This window comes from Nematostella vectensis, chromosome 3, assembly GCF_932526225.1.
Source record: "Nematostella vectensis chromosome 3, jaNemVect1.1, whole genome shotgun sequence".
Lineage (NCBI taxonomy): Eukaryota > Metazoa > Cnidaria > Anthozoa > Actiniaria > Edwardsiidae > Nematostella > Nematostella vectensis.
The window spans coordinates 12,213,480-12,236,119 of NC_064036.1; the positions used below are offsets into that span (position 1 = coordinate 12,213,480).

The following is a 22,640-nucleotide window of genomic DNA, read 5'->3' on the forward strand; positions in this document are numbered from 1 at the left end:
TTCATTACATAGGGGACGAAACAAATTCCATGACTTTATTACCTGACACTCAACTTTATTACCGTGTTGCGGTCTTTTCTTGGTTTAATGTTAATTATATCTGCGTTTAGCCGTGTAAAGTTTCCGGCATCACCCGCGCACAGTAATAAGCCGCACACACTTGCACAAGCTGGACGATATGATTTATTATGATAAATTTTGCTCAATTATAATTAAGATGCTATATGCTGGGTAAATATCTGCTAGAGGAGGTACCATTATATATTTTAGGGGGCTGTGGAGAGGAGGGGGTGGTGCTAAAGTTTACGCTTTGAAAACCACTGGATCAAAGGATAAAACAAAGTTGTTTTTGCTGCGACGCAGGAGCAGCATGCTAATCTTGACATCGCTTTTAAAAACTCTCTTTCCTTTCCATTCACGAGCATCCCCGCGGCAGAATATATGCGGGTGTTTGGTTCGATTTTGGTTTGGGGTCTTGTTCCGCAGCCTCACTTTGAAAAACGAGGCCGCGAGAGACTATAACTAAATTTCAGTTTGACAGATTGACAGACGAACATTCGAACATTGTGCCATATTTTGACATGGGACTCGTGATCTCTCGTACGGTGTTCGTGGTCAATAAATCAACAAGAAGAGTGCACAAGCAAGATTTTTAGAGCAAATTTCGGTAAGTTTGGAAAAATGTTCACTCGTCAGTTACTTGGGACGAGTTACCACAGCTTTTAAAGAGTGTTGAAGGAGAATTTAATGACAGTTTCAGACCGATTTTGCCGACTTATGAGGCGGGTCGGAAGCGTACCATTCGTACCAGCACACGTGCCATGGTCGCGTCTCCCGCAGTCGATGGAAACCTCGACAAAACTGGGCACTAAACAAGCAAAACGAGCAAACACACTCAATGCCTAAATACTCTAGCTCACTTGGCTATGGACTGTACGGCGTTTGGGAAAACTTATCAGTTCAAAACAATGACCCAAATGCCTTCTAGTAATTGTGAAGAGCATGCAACAAGTTTTAGCAAATAGTCTGGCGGATATGTGTTTGAATTGCGCACTTTTTGCTAAAGTTTCGAATTTAAGCATAGTGATAGTTTTTAATACCCTTTTTAAGATAGGCTATAGAGCCAAGCTCAGATTTAATTTCGGCTTTAATTTCTAATTAATGAGGAGTATTGATTTGGCCGCCATTTTGAACCGGAAGTAAACTACCTTTTTCTAAAAAAATAAATAAACTTGCACATTTTGATACTGTTTTCCACTAGACGACTAAAATGAAAGTCAAAGAATGTATTTAAACCCAAGATTTCTGAAAATACCCGTAAATTTGTCATGTTTGGAAATTTATAGGTGATAGCCAACTTTAACCGGAAGTAGTCGATAGTAAAACCTGGGACGTTTATTTTACCCCGCACCTTTTAGCAAAATACACCAATTTTATTGCAGTTGTAGGTTGAAATAACCTTTATAAGATAAGCTATGGAGCCGAAATAAAATCTGCTTTAATCCCCGACTAATATGGTTTATTATCGCCATTTTGCACTGGAGATTAAATTTGTAATTTTTGTAAGTCCAGAGATGCACATCTTTTCTGCGACTAAAAAATTCATGAAATCCATTTGATACTTTTAAGTTGTAAAAAAGTCAAAACTGATTAGGTTTCTGCTATTAATTTTACCTTTTTTAAAACCCGAAGTAGTTCCCAAACCTGTTTCTGCATATACATATACAAATAAGCAATGCATATACAAATAAGCAACGAGGCACGCAAATGATAAATGACAGTTGTATTTTGCATTTTAGAGTGCACCAATTGAATAATGAAGAAAATGTTTTCCTGCTATGTGAGCCTCGGCATTTTGTTAAAAATTAGTGAAATCTCAGGCTGGACGTCCAAGAGTGTGGTTCATATACCTCGGTCTATGTCATCTACGTCGTCGGTTATTACAAGCTCCGATGATAATTGTTATCTTTATTTAATACAGTTCAGATAGACAGATATCTTACAGCTTTATCGTTACACTATTCAGTGAAGCTGCAAAGGGCTGAACATCTCATGCTGGCTTGGGTGCAAGTGCAGCGTGCTGGGCAGCCTATCTTGCATCTAATAGCTCTTGGTTCCTCATCTATATAGTTCTTGGCTTACTGGCACGCCTTGAAAAGCTCTGGAGCATTTGTCCAAAGCGGCTATGGCAACTGTTGTCCATTCTGCTAAAAAGTATGAGGCAGAGCTGCCTTCGTCGGTAGAATTACATCAAATGCTTTTCCTTTCTTCACGAAGAGCTGCATTCTTGCCTTGTCTACTTCCGATTCTCTGTACTTGTTTGGTCGTATAGAAGCATTGGAAAGTGCTCAAGTGTTGCAAAACATTCTGTCTTTTATCTTAACTGACCTAAAGGCTAGCTGTCGAAGACCATTTGTGGCTTCGGGGAATACATCAAGTACTGTCTTTTCCCCCTACCCGCACAACAGAATACAGTATCACGCCTGTAAATGCGTGAAATTCTACCAGTATTTATTTGGAGAGATACTCCTTTGACTATTCTGTAGAATAAGGAAAAAAGGCAAGGAGAGAGATAAGCGCGCACCCGAGGCCACCAGTTAAACGGTTCCTACAGTTACAAACAGTTCATCTTGTAGCACTTGCACACATTCATGTATGCGGTCCTTTACAGACCGCATATTGAAGTCAATAGGTGGAGCGGCCCGCTCATCGGGTTCTTGGAATCCCCACCAGGCTTGTCACATAAGCAGTTTCTTTCGTCTTCTTTCTTTTCTCTTGATCCAGCTATTAAGTGTATATTTGGTATACTTGTGCTGGCAACATGTGGCTTTTCTATTATTTGACGACTTTTAGTGAGTATCGACGCGTGATTTTCACTTCCCTTAAATTATCGGCCATTTTGTTATCCCAAGATAATCCGTGATTAAATCAGATTTTCTTTTGGCTCCATAGCCTAACTTGTAAAGATTCCCCTCAACTACTTCCTGAAACAAGATTTTTTTTATTTTTGTTGAAAGGCGCAAAGTGAAACAAGCGCCAGTATTATACTTGACTACTTCCGGTTCAAAGTCGCTGTCACCGTAAAAGTTACAAAAATGAAATATTTGCTGTTACTTCCAGAAAGCTTCGGTTTAGATGCATTCTTTGAAAAAGTTAGTTTACTTCCGGTTCAAAATGGCGGCCAAATCAATATTCATTATTAATAAGAAATTAAAGCCAAACTGAGCTTGGCTCTATAGCCTATCTTGTAAGGGGTATTGAAAACTATCACTATGCTAAAATTGGTAACTTTAGCAAAAAGTGCGCAATTCAAGGTAAAATCTGCACATATCTGCCGGACTAAAACCCAAGTGATGCTAAAAGGTGAAAAACACCTTGACAGAAAAGCTAATACTTTAAAACAATCAAAACAGATTATTAAATGGTTTTGTTCATAAATCCAGGCTGTTGTGCTGTTTTTAAAACTGACCAAATAGGTCGGGGAGGAAATGGATATGACAAAATATTCAAATCCCTACCAATCATGACTCGATAAAAAAAAATAAAGACTAATATATTGCCAAACCCTCTAACAATTAGCCTACCTTACGTTTATTGGTATTTTTAGCGAAGAAAAACTCAGCGCGATACGATAACCTGCCGCCAGCTTTGTGTTTGTTTCAAAATGGCAGAAACAAGAGGGAGTAGCAGGGGTAAGACCACGGGTGCAAGGAATTCAACAATCCCAAATAAATTTAAGATTGTGCCAGCTATTCAAATCTCGATAACAAATAAACGCCTAAAGGTAAACTTCTCTCGCTACTTTCTAAAATTTCAAGCTTAGCTGCAATCAGCGACAAAACTGTTGAAAGTTTTAGCGCTTCAAATGCAGTTTCAGATGGAAATCTAAATTACCTAGCATAGTGACTTTGATACTTTCCCTCCCCATCCCAACCCCCTCTCCCCCAAATCATTGTTGGATTCTTTTACTGACAACCCTAGACAGCAACTTTGAATGGGGGAAGGGGGATGTGAGTAATAAAAAGTTCCCATATTGTAAATTATTTCAATCAATCAAGTTTATTTCACCAAATAATAGTATAATGATGATAATGCAAAAAAATAGTGATGATGAGGAGTCTACTAAAAGTACAATGCTTATGAGGTGTAGACCCCTGTCGAAGACTAAGTAGCGTCTCTACTAAAATATATATGAATGTTCTCGATTTGACTAAGGAATCCTTATTATTAAATTTACATGTGGCTGATTTGATGAAATAAAGTAGAATCATATCTATAAATCAATAGCTGCTTTTTGAGAGAGAATATTGCCCTTTACAATCTTTTTGAACATATTTATTGATCTGCATTGTTTTGCTTGACAAGTGAGGTTGCTCCAGATTTTTGGACCCCTGTACGAAATTGAAAATTGGCCCCGTCTTGTTTTTCTAAGAGTTGTGCGATAGTCGCATGAATTTCTCATGTTATAGCTGTGGATTGTATTATTTCTTTTAAAAAAGTTATCAAAAGTCCCCGGTAATTGATTATTGCCGAATTTATACACGAATAATGCAGTTTCAAGGGTGTTAATGTCATTGACCGTAAGAAGCCTTTCTTGTTTGAATAAGGGCTCAGTGTGACTGAGGTAATGAGAATTTGTTATTATTCTAACACACCTTTTTTTGCTAATGGAATATTCGTTTTAAACTTGTGTCATAATTACTTGCCCAGATGTTTCCATAGTGTATGTACGGATGAACTAATGTAAAATATAAAGTTTTTAGGCTAAATTTAGGCAAATAAAAGCGAAGTTTATTCATTATTTCAACATTTTTAGTGATTTTAGTTCTGACATGGTTGATATGCGACTTCCAATTTAATTGACTATCAATGATGAGTCCTAAGAATTTATTATTAATTTATTCCTTAGTAGGGTGAGAGAAGTCATATATTCCGTTACGAAAACCCCCCAAAATCGCATATTACACATAAATATGACAACAACAAGGCATGTTCTAAGTTGTAAGGCAATTTTATTGGCAATGTTTCACAAAAAATCGCGACTTCAATCCACTCGTTCTACCTCTAAGAATAACAGCCGATTCCAAGCTACGAACAAGCTTCGAAACCATTGCCTGGGCTACCTGTGGTTAGCCACCCGTAAAGACAAGTACTATTCTAGAGGGAGTTGCATCTCGAAACTAGAACCATAAAAATGCCCGTAGATATTTTCTATCTATTTTATGAAGGGGATGATGGGGATTGTTTATAACATTTATAACAGCATCTGACCATTCAACTCGTATAAAACACGGCGAGAAGTTGTTGGTGGCTTGTAGCGCTTTGTAACAGACGCGTAGTTTAAGTTTAAGTGCAGCTTGGTAAAAAGCGCTAAAACAGATATGTTGTACAGAGGTTTCGAGGCTACTGCCTCTCTGGCATCTTCATACTTGCCAGACACCGTATTTTACCGACGGCCTAGTGCAATGGGCCATATCACACTTAGATCACCAAACCAACCATTTCTATCGATGACTAAGCCAATCTTATCTATACGACGTAATTATTATAGACTGGTTTTCAAAAACCCGTGAAGTTCTATTTAGTTTATTTAGTACTAATACACTAATACACTATCTTTTGTTTTGGCTTGACTATTACACTTAAAAATAATTACATTTTGTTGCACGGGATTTTGAAACCACTCTATCATGTAGTCTCAATGCGCCACACTAGGCCTCCATTATATTAAAACAACAGAACACAAACCAGGTATAGACAGACCAAAAAGCTTGTATTGAGAAAGAGTTGCCATAGTTTGAGTTAGCATAACTTGGAATAAAACGTAGGAATTATTACTCTATTAGTTCAAGGTCAGTGAACTGGCAGACACAAGGGCCTGCTCTTATAAATCATACAGCTGAACAGTGGGCGTGTCCAATCATGTGTAACGGAGAGTGACTGTCGCCTACCCAACCGAATCATGTAGCTTCGAAAAACATTGTATTCTTTCGTCAAAAGGTTTATTTTCTCTTTTAAGAAGTTCTAGTTATCGAGATTAAATAATCAGTGCAACCTGGGTGTTGTCGATGTGTCTATGAATTAGATCGACATCGATTCTCGTACATGGTTTTGCTACAAAATCAAAGTGAAACAACTATCTGCGTTACTGCTATCGATTGCACATGCGTTGAATGCATGAAGAGTTTATGGGTAATATAGATTCAAGTGAGGGCGCAGAGGGAGGGGAGGGAGGTGGGAGAATAGCAAAGTGGGAGAGGGTTGAATGCAGTGAGCACCATTTGTTGATAGATTACATGGACTTTTATTTCATTAATTCTACAAACATCACAAGTCTTCAATTGTTGTTTCAGAGCTTGCTGTGAATATAAGAACAATAGATGATTGTTAAAACAAGTGAGTTAATGCCTTCAGGTGATTGTACTCTCATCTCGCTAATTTAACAGTTCTGAAGACGGGGAGGGGAGGAGAGAGGAAATGATGCTATGCGCTCTTATCTCGCTTATGTAACACTTTAAGGAAAGGCGAGAGAAAGAGATGCGAGATTATTGTACTGGCTCAACTTGCTAATGCAACATTTATAAAATACGATGCGGAAAGGAAAGGGGAGAAAAGATGATGCTTTGCTCACCAGCCACTGTACCAGCGCTCATGACACATGCAGCATATTTTGCCCGGGCAATAGTTGTCGGATTTTTCGACGTGCTTTTCTCCAGATAGACACGTATCACGGCATACCATAGAGTAGGCCCCTTCAGGCTCTACGCCAGACTCGCATCGATCTGAAGAAAACAACGTCACATCACATCAATTCTTAAATTGTGTTATTCTGTATTTGGGATTCCTTGGGTAATCAGTGTTGCGGAAAACAGATTTCACATTTAATCTACTGACTTACGCATTATTCCAGGTGCACGTTTTCTAACACGCCAGATGATGGATATCAAGAAAGAAACAAACCTTAGTTATTACCTATGTTTCTGGCAAACATTTCGTCATTCTCTAGACCAAGATCGAAAAAGCGACAAAAAGCCAGACCAACGTGAAGCACAAGAAGTGCAACTATAATCTTCTGCACATTTGCCATGTTATCTGAAAGGAGGAAACATTAAAATCGATTGATGAAAGGATATCGCTCACTGGCTAAAATTTAGGATAATCCCCAATTTTTGATTATCCTCATTTTTTTTTAATTTAATGTTATAGAGAGGATTAAAACTAACTCTCAACGGTTGTGCCTTCGGCTATTCACTAATTATTTTATGACCTTTTTGCGAGCCTCTGTCTCGCCGTACCCACAAGTAGCAGTGCGCGTAGAGAGGGAGCGAACACGAAACTTACCTCCTTTAAAGAACTGCTGCTCTGTAGTCTCTTGGTTGGGGTTCTTGTAGAAAGGCTGTCGGTATGAAGATCTCCCTACAGAGACCTGCTTTTAAGCCATTTGGGATGGGAGGAGCCTGTCACTCCGTTACACATGCTTGAGTATGCCCGTTGATGGCATCTGATTTTTGGAGTACGATCTTCATCGTCATGCTTATGTGATGTCAATTAGATCAATTGGTTGATCAACTTTGTAAGATAGAGGTCATAAACGAAAATCTAATCTAAGAACACAAATCTAAATTAAAATCAGCTGATGTTTTCCGAAGTTGCTAATATTACATAGCCGTAGCAAGCCTTGAATTATTGGATTATTGGGGGGGGGGGGGGGGGGGGACACGATACAGAAACATTAAGAAAACAATGGGGGCACAGCTACGCCCCTAGTGGTCATTCTCTTATAACTTTTGAAAATATAGGGGTGGCAAGTGCCCCCAGTGCCCCACCCCCTGCTACGGCTCTGTATAATGATATTAAAGTGTCAAGGACGGTAAGGGGGGGGGGGGGGGGGAGGGTAATATGTATGTCTATTTGCAAGGGAAAACTGTGTTAGAGGGTGAGGGAAGGGGGAGGTTGCACCTCTAGTTGCAAGGGAAAACTGTGGTGAGGGAGGGGGGAGGTTGCACCTCTAGTTGCAAGGGAAAACTATGTTAGACGGTGAGGGAGGGGGGAGGTTTCACCTCTGGTTGCAAGGGAAAACTGTGGTGAGGGAGGGGGGATGGGAAGACATGGCGTCGTGGATCTTCATTATTCCGATGCCGACAATAAGATCGGTTGACTGAGTTCATTTACATTAAGACGACCAATGTGAAAAGCGAACTCTTTTTTGGCATATTGGCATTAAAACAAATGCTTAAAGATTGATATCGAGACAGAAAATTTTTCATACCTTTTCTTTTCCTTCGCTTAGAAATATATACATCAAGGGAAAATAAACGATTTCTTAATAATCATTAAGTACGTTCCCAACGTAACACATGCTTGAGCACGCACGTTGATCGGCATCTGATTTTTGGAGTGGGATCTTCATGATATGGGGCGGGAAGAGCTTGACACTCCGTTACACATGCTTGACCACGCCCGTTGACCTAGGATCTTCATTATCATGCCTTTGTAATGGCCGAAAAAACGCACGCACGTTAATCGACATCTGATTTGATTTTTGAAGTGGGATCTTTATGATATGGGGCGGGAGGAGCCTGACACTCCGTTACACATGCTTGACCACGCCCGTTGACCTAGGATCTTCATTATCATGCCTTTGTGATAACCGACAATTAGATCGGTGGGATGATCAGCTTTGTTAGATGGAGGTCACAATATGACGATCGTACGCAGTTTTGACCTAAACGCAATATCACCCATCCTAGTGATATGTAGATTTAGGCACTGCCTAAAATAGGCCACTCTCCCCGAAAACAAAACTTCAGCAGGGCATTATACATAGAGACATACACTTGTTTTTAAATAAGGCTGCACTTTGAAAATCTGTGTATCGTAACCATCAGTGCATTATTGGGTATCAAGTAAATACGCAATTAAGAGTAAATAGAATACAAATCCAAGGTTTCAAAAGCTGTAGAATTATTGTTTAGGTTTTAATGAACATTCACATGACTTTCGGATACAAAGATTTAGCGGTTTAAATGTACCCACGGACCCATGCGGGTTACGACACATGGATTCCCGAGTGCAACCTAATTTAAAATAGGTGTATACAAACGTCAATAGCAACAGGGTTCTACACATTGATTATGCATCATATATCTAACCTACCAAAAACATTCCTACATCAAATGTATAAAAATGCATTTCTCCTATTATATTATAAAATTATCTCTTCCAATAAACCTAGATAATCTCAAGGACAATTCTGTTAGTAGTTGTTATGTGCAGTACTCAGGATATTATTAACCTATAGCAGGAAAGGGAGAAAGCTGTACACTTTTAGACAACTGATACAGCACCCCCTACCCCTCCCTATCTGCCACTCCCGCACTTTCCTTCACTGAGTATATTTTAGTGGATCGATTAAAATCACCTTTCTTAATGGCTCAATAGATTTCTTTAGGATCAGGACCCGCAAAAAAAGAGACCCTCAAGTTTATATGCCACTTGAGAAAAGAGATGAGATTAAATTATATTTGGCTCTCAAACTATCTTAGCAGCTTTTGTCACAGGAAATTATTGGAAATTTATGACTAAGTTCATCAGTCAATACTAAAGCAGTTAATAGCATAAAAACTATGGCTGACTGAGTAGGGTATAAAACGTTTTGGACCAAATTATGAACTACCAAACTGTAAACCTAGTACCAAGCTGTGAGCCTAGTACCAAACTGTGAACCTAGTACCAAATTGTGAACCTTAGTACCAAACTGTGAGCCAAGTACCAAATTGTAAACCTGAGTACCAAATTGTTAACCTGAGTATCAAATCGTGAATCTAGTACCAAAAGCGAACCTAGTACCAAAATGTAAACCTAGTACCAAATTGTGAACCTGAGTACCAAAGTATGAACATAGTACCAAATTCGCTCAACACGGTGCGCAAAGAATCAACTACACCGTGCGCAAAGGCTCAACACTGTGCGCAAAGTCTCAACACGGTGTGCTTACGAAGAAAGCGTCGGGCATGGGCTCAACACGGTACGCAAAGGATCAACACGGTGCGCTTACGAAGAAAGCGTTGGGCAAAGGCTCAACACTGTGTGCTTTGGCTCAACACGGTGCGCAAAGGCTCAACACGGTGCGCAAAGGCTCAACACGGTGCGCAAGGATTAACACGTCGCGCAAATGCTCAACACGGTGCGCGTGGGCTTAACACGGTGCGCAAAGGCTCAACACGGTGCGCAAAGGCTCAACACGGTGCGCAAAGGATTAACACGGTGCGCAAGGATTAACACGTCGCGCAAATGCTCAACACGGTGCGCGTGGGCTTAACACGGTGCGCAAAGGCTCAACACGGTGCGCTTACCAAAAAGGGTTGCGCAAAGGCGCAATACTGTGCGCAAGGGCTCATCGCGGTGTGCAAAGGCTCAACACGGTGCGCAAAAGCTCAGTACGGTGCTCAAAGGCTCAACACGGTGTGTGGTGTGTAAAGGCTAAATACAGTGCGCATGGGATCAACACCGTGCGCATAAGATCAATACTGTGCGCATTGGCTTAACACGGTGCGTAGAGTTTTCACACGGTGCGCTTACGATGAAATGAAGTCGTGATTAAAGTTCTAAAAGTATCCCATTGAGAATGAGACCACTCTAGTATCTCCCCATTAAACTGCTTAGATTAGGGCTAGATTATTTCCCAGCGAAGTAGTATAATATTCTGCCCTGGGTATTGTTATTGGGAATGGGGAATCGCTCTGGCGCAACCTATCCCATCAATAGCATTACGTAACGACAAAATACCATGACCAATAATCCACTCATATTTACTTCCCTTTCCAAACCTTACACAATTCTTACTTCTTTTCAAAGATTCTAATAAAGCATCACCCCTTTAAAGGAGAGAAAATCCATTCAGGTTATCAAGATTATTATACGATTTCCCTGATTCGACAGGTAGATCCGCTAGTTAGTTGTAGTGAGTTCACCTAAAATTAGGGTTTACTTTTATAATGCTCTATGGAATGTGGGCTGGATTTCGATGCAAACTCAATTTGCATAGTAATAGATTTCCCTGGGGATTGACTATAAATAGCAGGGCACATGTGAACAACTCATCACTTCTCTCGAGTCCGCCGGACTGAACGTGGACGACCCACCCTTCCACCCAGCGAGAAGTCGTGTTACCTGATGCACCCATTACACTTTCGCCTGGCCTTAGGCTTGGTCCACGCCAGAGCGATTTCCCACACCTCATTGACATCTCATTAATAACAATACCTAGAGAATAATATTATACGATTTTGAAAAAGCATAGATCACGATTAACGCTGATCAAATTTCCCCATTCACGAATCACGGCGAATGTATAAATCACGGATCACGGTTTGCAATTTTTCCTTTTCACGAATCACGATAAACAAAAAAGGCCGTTCATGGATCACGAAAATAATCCTAACCGCCCCTGGTTTAATGCCTCTGATTCAATTACTCGGGTGATTATTTATTTTCCAGACAGGGAACACGCACAAAGAAGTAAAGACTCAACAGATGTTATTTTCTAAATTCCAATAATTGAGGGTAGAAAGGGGCCGTCACTTTAATGATCTTTATCAAGAATATTATGACTTTACTTTTGTATTTCCAGTTAAACTGAGCCCAAAGGATTAAAAAGATTAGTATGCCCTCTTTATAGAATACAAAGCATTTTAATGTTGGCACATTCGTAAATGAGCAACCCTTTCAGGCAAGTTGTTTATTTGGTGAAAAAAAAACTTGACAAAAAGTACTCTGAATGCAGGCAGTCAAGTAAAGAACAAAAACAAAAGAAGTCGTGATTAAAGTTCTCAAAGTAAGGGTAAGACCACCCTAATCTCCCCCATTAAACTTCTTAGACTAGGGCTAGATTATTTCCCTGTGAAGTAGAACTAATGATTTCGCAATTCAATAGAACATTCTAAAAGTAAACCCTGATTTTAGGAGAACTCAGTGTAACCATAATTCTACTGCATAGCCTTCCTTTTCAGTGTCTTGGATTGCAGGAGAGACTGAAATCCCTGCTGATTCCAGTCTGATTTCTGTCTCTTCTGAAATCAGGGAGGAACTCCTTCCACAATACCATGCAAAGAAGAGAAATTAATAAAACGATGAAGATTCCTAACCTTACTCTGTTTTTTTAAATAACTGATGGTCATTATGAATAGGAATACACCCTAGGGAAAATCGCTCCATTTTTCATCCTTCTGTGAATAGGCTCCATTGTTAAGGCCTACTCATAAAAAGAAGCTTAGCTGCTGTACTTTCTACCCTGCAAATATAGCCGAAGACACACAAGCTTAGCTCTCTAGCTGCCACTCGCTGTAGCGATCAAGGTAAGCTATCTTGTTCTGTCTGTAATAGGTTTGATGTCAGACCACACGGAATTCTAAATTCCTCTTAGTGCTACACTAGTGATTGGTAAGCGTAGTCTATAGTCGGATCTTGGCGGCGAATTCACCAAAAGGCTCGAGGGTGGAAGATTTTGGCGCCTTGAGTTGAGACAAAGGGCTCTCACTGCGCTTAACGGTTTGAAGTCCTAACACGCGTTTTTAAAATAAAAGAGATAATTTAATCAAGAGTATCGTGCCAATGCGAGTCTTGTATTTCTTATATGCCATATGGAAAGCTTTCTTAAGAAGAGTCGAACTAGAGACAAATGTATTCAGCTTTAATCATTAATTATTTCAACACTGTGATATGACAGTCGAAGATTCTCATAAAATTTAGCATCTGAAATGGTGCCTAAATCGTTTTATTTCTTAAGACAACCACAAAAGAATATGAGGAATTGTGATGTTATTATAGTAGCCTACTTTTGTCAACTATAGATTTTTTTTCCGGCACGAAAATCCCGAAAACACGCAGTTCGCATATCATATCCCGGCCGCCATCCCGTGCATTTTTCCTCCCCCCTTCCCCTGCGCGTCGAATGATTCGAGGTCGTGATATGTGATACTCCGTGTTTTCGGGTTTTTCGTGACGAAAAAAACTTTCAAAGTAAAAACTGGTACCTCCCCCAGCCAAGCGGGTCATAGTGGTTTTGTCACAAGTAGTCAGAGAGTCATAGCCGCTTGTTACATGTGGTTAGAGAACCCAAAAGTATAGCTGTTACACTAGATTAAAATTCAGTGCGTAGCGATTCCTCTTCTCGTGCTCAAAGAGCAAGCAAAGACATTATGCTCTTATGCGCTTCCATGATTTTACCCATAATCGCGTCTAGCTTGTTGTATACTGTACTGTACTCGCGTGTTGTGTAGCCAATGAGCGATATCCTTTCATCAATCGATTGTAATGTTTCCTTCTTTTAGATAACATGGCAAATGTGCAGAAAATTATAGTTGCACTTCTTGTGGCTTCTGGCTTTTTGTCGCTTTTTCGATCTTGGTCTAAAGGGTGACGAAATGTTTGGCAAAAGATCAGGTAATATTCTTTTTTCATAAACAACGTAGATTGGATCGACTGTATCTAGAAAATGAAAAACGCTAATCTGAATAAAAATCACAACAAAATTAAATGTGATGTGGCTTTTGTTTTTTTCAGTGGTCTGCGGTTCTGGTCGTGAGGAAGGGTCTAGCCTGCGTTCAGCCAGAGGTTAAGCTTGCGTTTACCGGATGTACGCAGGCTAGAAGGGTCCTCACGAAAATGCCGTGATTCATGCGGAAGTGGGGAAAGGCACGTGGCAATCTTCGACAATAAATGCAACAAGTGTTGCATGTGTCACCAGGGCTTGGGTGACTGGTAAGTTTACAATTATCTCCACTCTCCTCCCCTCAGAGTCCTTCAAAAGTGTTACATAAGTAGAGTGGAAGGGGGGGGGGCATGTTATCTTCCCTCTCCCACCCCCACGGGAATTAAAACTTGTTACATTAACCACAGGTTCCCCAAGCTAATGTTGTATTTTATACGTGCCACGGATGAAAGTTTTATTCATAGTTACTTATAATACTGTAAATATATGATGCGTTACAATAAAAAAAAATGGGACGAAAAATATAATAAAATACCTGTTTTTGGAGTTGTTATTTACATCCCTGTGAAGTTTCAATCCATTTGGGGCATAAGAGAAGAGAAAGGTAGCACTCTTATGATGCCGATCGGCAAAACGGGCGGTAGAAAATCACTTCTAGAAAACTGGAAATTCGAAATTTCGCCAAAATAACTGTAGCAATATTATACCGATACTTTACACTGCCACACAGAAATTATGAATCAAAATGATCAAGTCTTTGCGTATCTAAAACGCAATTCTTTACCCGCCTTGCCGAATCACTTATGCTTGACGCGAACCGATGGGATGGATTTTTATAAGGTCGTGACAAAGCAGCCCGTCTACATTAGTCTTTAAAGAGTTTCTTTTTCTTTTTGCAGCAGTTACGACGGTTAAACTGGTCGAATTGATGTCTGAAAGTATAGTTAAAAGACGGATGAAGTGTTAATTAAAATGATACACTAAAGGTTAATCAATTCAGTTGATATAATAGTTGAAAATAATGTTTGAAATAAAATAAAAGCATTTTTAATGTATGAATGTTGTGGTTGACCCTATCAGCTATTTTTAACCCAAATAGCACGAACATCAGATATATTCTCCATGTAAAGTGAAAAGAAACTCCAACTCTATCGAACTACCTTCTCGAACGACATATAGCGAAGCTCTCAGAGCACGCGATGCGCCGCGTGAGCGGAGCCCTATATCTAAGAAAAAGTGGTATTGGTAACCCATGTGTTGTGTAATCGATGACGTCAATAAAAGCGAAACTTATCAAAGCGTGATAAAAAACAAAAAACTATCATATCTTATGAAAGAAACATTGTAAAACAATTAATCTTGGTAGATTTTGGGTCAAGGGATCCATTTAGTCGTTTGTGTGTCAAGGGTGATGCCAATATATGGTCACGTGATGCATGACGTCATTGATGCGTCACTTAAAGTAAAACTCAAAATAATAAAATATATCAAAATAACCGTCTTTCAAGAAATAAACATCGTATGACAACTTAACTTGCTATGTGTCATGTAGATGTCGAGTGATCTGTGAAATCGATAACGTTATCAAAAACAAAAATATCCAAGTCATCTATGACGTCGTAAAACTTAAATATCTGATGTGAGAAACATCGTCAGACAACCAGAGATGTCAAGTAGATCAAGGATATAGTCACGTGATGTGTGCCGTCATCGGAAGCGTTGAAAATCTTTCTATTGTTTTGGTTTCAGCTTCGGAATGCCTTAATCTATATATTATCGTCTTTTTCCAAGCAATCGGATTTTACATGTGGCGTTTGTAGCGCTATTTAGGTACATGTAAAAACCTCGCTTTCATGTAAAAAAAAAAAAAGGATTTGCCCCTCCTCGCCGCCGCCCCTGAGTTGTGGAATAACTGCCCCGTTGGTTGGGCTGTGCTATAGGGGACGAGCGAAACCTAGTCTAAGTCCATCGGAGAGGGCTAGACTGGGGATGGCTTAAAAAGTCTGCACTATTCTCTTTACCTGCCAGCCACTTAGGGCCTTTAAACATTTGAGCAAAATATAACGTGAATTTCCTATCGCTACCATCCCTAAACAACACCAAGTTGAATTTTTACCAGTATTTCTTTAAACAGAGGGTCACCCTGCCAAGGCCCAGCAAGATACTGCGCTGAAATTTTATTTGAAAGTGAGAATTTTATTTGAAAAATCATATAAATACACATAAAGTATTTCAAACAACAAATGGAACCTCTCATCGATGAAAATAACAACAAAATACCGCTCACGAAACTAGGCTTTATCTTTTTTGCAGTCATAAAAACACAAGATGGTTCAGTCATAAAAACACAAGATGGTTCATTGGTGTTCTAGGGTAACTAAACGTCACGTCATTGAAAATGTGCCCAAGATACACCGCGCACCGGGGGCATACTTTGTAGAATGGGGGATCGATAAAAATAAGGTAAAAATCGCTTTTCTGTATAAAAGAATCATATAAAAAAAGGATAATCCAGTGAAAGAGGGCTAAGGGGACTCGAAAACATAATAAACAAAAAAGATGTCATGTTCGCAGCAACAAGGTTTGCTATTTATTCAAGTTCTGTGTGTGTTGTTTTAAAATCTGAAAAATATATGGTCCTTTCAGTATACATTCCTATAAAAACAATTGCATTTAATTAGAAGGGTGACTGCTGACACTAAGAAATAGCTGATATTGTCATTATCATTGATAGGGAAAATAACTTATTTGCCGTAAAGCTATGATTAACATAAAGTTGAATGGGATGTAAGTTAAAAGACGCCCAAATTATGGGTGTAGAGGGTGTTTTTTTCTCAAATAAACCCTCTCCCTTAAAATCATATAAAAATGTCAGGATTGTTGACTGAATTCTGCAATTCCAGAACATTCCTCAACTATAGCTTAAAATCAGAATAATCAGATACTTTTTAGACACGCTTACCCTGTTGTATCCCACGCGGCAATAAATATGTCGTTCACAAAAAATGTGAGCGATTTTTATTTTCGCGCTTGCATATTACCGTATGGTAAGCACCGCCCTTGCAAACTTGGATAAAATATAATAATTACACATTAAAAACGTTTTTTTTTAAAAAATAGTATCCATAATTTGTATGTGGACGCCTCCGTGTCTTGCTATCAAATACATATTCTTTCTGTCATCGTTTTCTAGAAGAGAAAAAAAGTAATTAAGGTTATTTTTAAATGCTGTATAACAATGTTGCGCAAATTACACGGAGCTTACAGCTCGGTCAGCAGTAAGATCTTGGAAATGTTGATGGTACGACCGACCAATTAGATGCGAGCATTGTTTTATAGATAAATTTCAAAAACAATCGCCGACTTACCATAGCCTACTCAGCAGGCATCTCGAGTGTTTGTTTTTTTATTATTTTATTTTTCAGTATTTTTATAAATTGGGGTTCCTGTGGCGAGTTGAACCGGACCCGAATGCCAAAAGGGAAGGGGACAAAAGAAATGAGGAAATGAGATGCCTCTTTCCCTCTAACCCAGGCCCCCACTTTTTCTTGAACACGCCACAGGAAACCCGAAATCGAAAAAAAAGCCTTTTCTCCAAATCACTCGAGACGCCGGCGCAGGAGGGTAGACTTACCAAGGGCTCAAGCTCTTTCGGCTCGACAAGCTTGAATTCGGTTATGAAGAAGTAAAAATGCTTGTAGCATTGATTCACATGGGCTTCCTAAACAAAACAATGATGATCACCAAGAGAGCATAAGGTAAAGTAAATCCGCTTTTATTTGGTAGCGCTAGGACAGCTAAAAAGCAAAGATGGGAAACTTACCGCACCAAGGGACTGTATTTTATCAAAGTGATGAATATAAACGTGTACAAAGACTCTAAATAGTCTTGTGAGGATCTTTTTGGCAACTGGTAAAAACTGCTTGGGGAATGGTACATCTAAAAACAAATAAGAAAATCCAAATTAGAGGATAGAAACAAAGAGATTTGAATACACATAGTGTTCTTACCTTTATCAACCGGAAAGATATCCTCATTGTTAATCAGATTTTCTGTCCATTCCATCAAAAGCTCAACATACTGAAAAACAAGGTTTATATTCGCGAGTATTTGCAAACAAGAATACGGGGACGAGGATAGAGAATAAAAGAAAAGCATCAAAGAACTCTGCATTCATTTCAAAACGGTAGCGCTATAAGATGGAGTTAAACATTTATAAACGAACGATTAAAAAGCGCATACGAAATATCGCACGACTGCACACATTTTTGGACAAGCGCACACATTTCGAACGAGCTTTTCACAAATGTCTAAAACATTTTTTTGGGAAAGAACTGAAAACTTTGTTATTAAAAAAGGTTGTTGTCTAAGAAGTTTGTTCTCTAATGTTTTAGCTAAGCAACAAACTGATTCTATTTAGCAACGAATTTGGTAATTTGTGCACACCTTTTTACTTGCGCACACATTATGAACGTGTATATCTCTGTAAATAACTTTTATACGAAAACGTATGAAAAGAAGAGCATGAAAACAGTATCATAAATAATGCTGTTTTTAAATTGTATCAAGGAAAGCAACAACATTATAGTTTTAATAACAAAATCGATTTTATTTAGCACACTTTGTGATAAGTGCACAATTTTCTCCTGTGTAAAATCCTTAAATAAACGCAAAAAACGTTAACACGATCGATGTGCTTGCGCACGCCATTTTTATCACATTTTGTGCGCGTATTTTTCAAAAATTTCTAAAAGCTTATTAATGTGTGAATAAATAAATATATCTTCACACAAACGCAAAAAAAGAATGTTATGAGATATTTTCAATGAACAATGCTCGTTTTCTTACATTTCTTTTTACTTGAAAAATAAACTGATGAAAGAATCGCACACTTTTGAATTAACGCACACATTCTGGCCAAGCATTTCCCAGAAAATATCTTAAAGCTCATTTCCTTGTAAAAACTTCATATAATAGCGTTAAAAGAGCAGAAAGGGAATAAAAAAGTGAATATAATAGTGTTAAAAGAGCAGAAAGGGAATAAAAAAGTGAATAATGGAAAAAAGGGATTCAATTTGAAAAACAGAATCGATGTACTGCACACGCCTTTTCACTTTTAAGCACAAATTTTTAGCTTATTTTTTTCAAATGGGAATATCTAAAGGCTTATTCTTCTGTAATATCTTAAAACAAGCGCAAAAATATGGAGCATTTTTGATAAGCCAATGTGAGTATGAATCGTTTGGCCAGCAAAGCTTTATTCTAACTGACAAACTGATTGTTGTCTTGTACAACAAACACATGGTTAATCATACACACTTTTTGACAAGCCCATACATACATTAATACAAACTAATACAACAAAAAATTTAATTAGATACCAGAAACAATGTTCCTGTGCGTGCCATTTTGCTTATGCACACATCTTCTATATTTCATGAACATTTCAGGCGCGTACACAGGGTAAGCTAGCACCCCCCTTGGTGGCCCAAAAGTATGCCATTTCTTATTAAGGAATCTTCAAATACTAGGCTTTTTTGATATGATACCTATGACTGCGCACCCCCCCCCCCCCCTTAGCCAATGCTGGGTACACGCCTGCATTTCTTTTATACAACAAACTGATATAAACCTTGTAACACAAGACAGACAGGGTGGCTGGCCCCCCCTTACTCTGCAGCTTATAAAACAAAAGCAGGTCAAAGCATTTTATAAGGAAAAAAGGTAACATAGCTAAATCCTAACACGATGACTAAAATTAACCCTTACCCCAATAACTAACCTAACCCTGAACCCCAAATACTTCAAAACTAACATTGGTCCAATTTCATTTTGGACAATTCTATTTCAATTTTGACATTCACTGCAAAACATACACTAACCTCTTTAGCTGGAACAGCTGTTGGCTTTTTGTATCGTCCACCATCACACCAGAAATATTCATATCTAGTAAAATGCATATATAATGATGATGTCAATACCTACAAAATATCACACAGCAGGGGTGGCAGATAGAGGGGGCATAAAAGTCACATCCTTCATACTTTTTCTGATCTTTTTAGAGTCTTAACTTTAGAGCTAACCATAAATTAAGCTGCATACAATACCTTGGGCCACCAGACATTGTAGGGCACGATGCATCTGTACAATACTCAGCCACTGTACCGTATATCAGATTGATGCGGTTAAAGAAATCAACCACTGAAAACAGAATAAAAGGGATGATATTATCAGTCAAATGGATGGCCAGAGCATTAAGGGTGAACTGCACTGAAAGTTTGCATGATTATGGCAAATTGGGTGTACAATTAAGACCTAAACACCTCAATGGTAAAAAGATATTGGGGATACTGGCCTGGGGTACCATTGTGCAGGCATTGCCAATGAGCATACAAATTTCACTGTTTAGGTTGACACAAACTTCATAACTAGGTGAACTCTGCTTTGCTCTGATGTACATTAAAGATAACTTTACCACACTTTTGATACGGATACATACTATATAGATGCCAATTAGATGCCTCTTGTATCTTTATTGGCATGCTATAGGTGACATTAACTTGCATCACCAGTGGTGGATCTAGGATTTAGAAAGGGGGGGGTGACGTCTGTCTCGATTTTTTTTTCAGATTTTAAGGAGTATATATATATTTCGAGAATACTTTTATTTTCCCTGTTTGTGTGTTACTTATTTCTTGTTTTTGGAAACGTGGTTGAAGTGACCTTCTTAGAACCCCTCGGACGAATTACAGAAAACCAAAAGCATATAACAGCTCCTCTTAATATCTGGAGGAATACTTAGAAAAGAAGATAAGGCCATCCGCCATGGTTTGCGCATCCTACCGTCAACCCAGCAAATTTTGCAAAAAATCTTCCAGTTTGCACTTTCTATTTTTGGGTGCAAAGTGCATCAATCACAACGCAATTTCAAAGGAATTCTGCCAGCAAATAGTCAAGAAGCTCATGGCGAGAACCCAGCATATTGCGTACTATATTGCAGGCATGGCAAATGACTAAATTCAGTGAATAAGACAGCATCCTTGATATTTTGCATCCGGTGATGATTTAGCTATTCCCACATAACCTCCTTTCTTATCCGAGCTCATGGATGAGCTCATATGCCTATGCCTGCAGCAGTTGGTTAAGTCAATCTCATGTTTAGCCGGGGATTCTTGTAATGCCACCAGGGGGCTCTTCATAAAAGTAGACGATAGCAGACCCTATCTATAAAATTCTCTCCCTTTTGCTATCCCTTAGGGGGTCTCAAAGTGATTTTAGAGCTTAGGGTTAGAATTCGACCACACCCAGTGTGCTATCTTTTAGGGTTAAAAATTGTGCTATCTGAGAGGGTTTTTGGCTTTTCTGTTCTGCCAGTCAGACCATTCTGATTCACAATTAATGCCCTTTTCTGTCGCGATTGTCTTGTTTTTTTCCAGTGAATATCGAGATACATCAAATTCCTAAAAAATGCTTTTTTTAACCCATTAACGGTCACCACCCCTGGATGTGCCACTGATCACACACACTACCTAAATTTTAACTGTCACTGGTTCAGTACAGGCCTCAAAATATTGGGATAGCATCACGACACAGAAACATTAAGACATTATTGGGGGACACAGACACACCCCTCTACTGGTAATTTCTTTACAATAATTGATAATATTGGGGGGAGGGGGCACTTGAGTAAATCAAGTTAATTGTATTGTATTGTACCCCCTGCTATGACCCTGTATCAAAAGCTTCTAAAGAATACATGAGAAATTTACATTAACAAGGAAAAATATCATTTATATTGTTAAAAGTATAACTGGCATTAACATGGGAATCGTAGCTGGTTATCATAATCAGGAGCTTACTAATAATTCATCAATCATTTATGATCAATATCTAAGTTTTCCGAACCCCACCAAATTTTATTTAGGCCTTATACAATTGAGGCACCAAAACATAAATACAATCGCAATAAAATGAGTAAAAAAGTTGGCTCAGGACAAAAACAAAATAAGTAAGCTTACATGTCTTATGAACATAACGTATTATTTAAAGGTGGTTAATAATATATTTACCGTGTACAGCGACCCAGTCATTCATGTCTTCGCCTGGTGGCAGTCTGACACAGTCTTGTAGTGATATTCCTGCTCGCAGAGATGCCTGTACAAGACAAGGGGGGATATAATAGTTACGACATCGTGACCCATACTACTTTGCACTACACTAAACAAAGACTTCACCAGAAGTGACTTAACATTCTCCTCATAAAAAACAATTAATGTAACAATAACAATATATTTTGCGGCCGTAATTTATTTGTATTCGAAAGCTGAGACAAGGAAATGATGATGTCGTGACAACTAAAAAAGAAAGAGAAGGAAATTGAATTTCTTACCTTGGCTTGTTTATGTAGTTCGTATCGCATTGTCCCTTCGCGAAGTTTCTTTTTTGGTCGAAATGTCTAGGAGCAAATATATACCTACAGTTTATGATAAGGATCAGCGTAAAATATCCAGTGAAACCAAAAGTAAAATTTAGAACGTTGCTGATTTGAAGTTCAGCGTGAATTTGAGTATTAATAAACAAGCGCCGCTTACGACTGCAAAAACAACACTGCAGCGCACAAGGAGAATTGGAAGAATAACTAAAACTACCTTATCTTTAGCAAAGAAGTGCGACAACCCTTTAGAAGCCATGGTGGAGACGATCGGATCACTTTCTGAATTAATCTTGGTCTGATTTTCAGCTTGCTTTTTGGAACTAGACGACTTCTTGATCGAAGATGCCTGTGGAAGGCGGAAGTCATGACTTGAATCCGGTTTTCCCATATTTGGGAAGTGACGAAAGGATATCGACTGATCAAGACCTAGCTAAAAAAGTATCTAAAATAACCTTAAACACTTTTTTATAATGCCAGTTTTACTCTAAAGCGAATTAATTATGCAATGTAAAGGGTTTTTTCTCTCTTTTCTTAAATGATAATAATAAATGACACATACTGGAATGTATCGACGGGTGAAAAAGTGTCGGAGGATAGTCGTCATTCATTCGGCAAAATATCGGAGGTTTTTCCACAGACTACGTACTTGCAAATTTAGCAAAACGAAGACTATGTATTAAAGTAAATTCGAATCAGTCATGGGAATTCCTAGAG

At 38.7% G+C, this 22,640-nt stretch overlaps 1 protein-coding gene and 1 long non-coding RNA gene across 2 annotated transcripts; one reads left to right on the plus strand and one right to left on the minus strand.

Annotated features, from left to right (window-relative positions):
* Positions 1 to 302: 302 nt before the first annotated feature.
* LOC125561335 lies at positions 303 to 7,130 on the plus strand. Its single transcript, XR_007307374.1, has 3 exons — positions 303 to 667; positions 6,354 to 6,396; positions 6,911 to 7,130. It is a non-coding gene; the product is annotated as an uncharacterized LOC125561335 (long non-coding RNA).
* Positions 7,131 to 15,667: 8,537 nt separating this feature from the next.
* On the minus strand, positions 15,668 to 22,329 carry LOC116603543 (MOB kinase activator-like 3). The gene is made up of 9 exons (XM_032364881.2): positions 22,141 to 22,329; positions 21,882 to 21,947; positions 21,562 to 21,646; positions 19,600 to 19,693; positions 19,375 to 19,438; positions 17,503 to 17,572; positions 17,316 to 17,431; positions 17,127 to 17,213; positions 15,668 to 16,681 (listed from the first exon to the last, which is right to left on the minus strand). The coding sequence occupies exons 1-9, from the start codon at positions 22,312 to 22,314 to the stop codon at positions 16,652 to 16,654; spliced, it is 786 nt and encodes a 261-aa protein (XP_032220772.2). The 5' UTR covers positions 22,315 to 22,329; the 3' UTR covers positions 15,668 to 16,651.
* Positions 22,330 to 22,640: the final 311 nt, after the last annotated feature.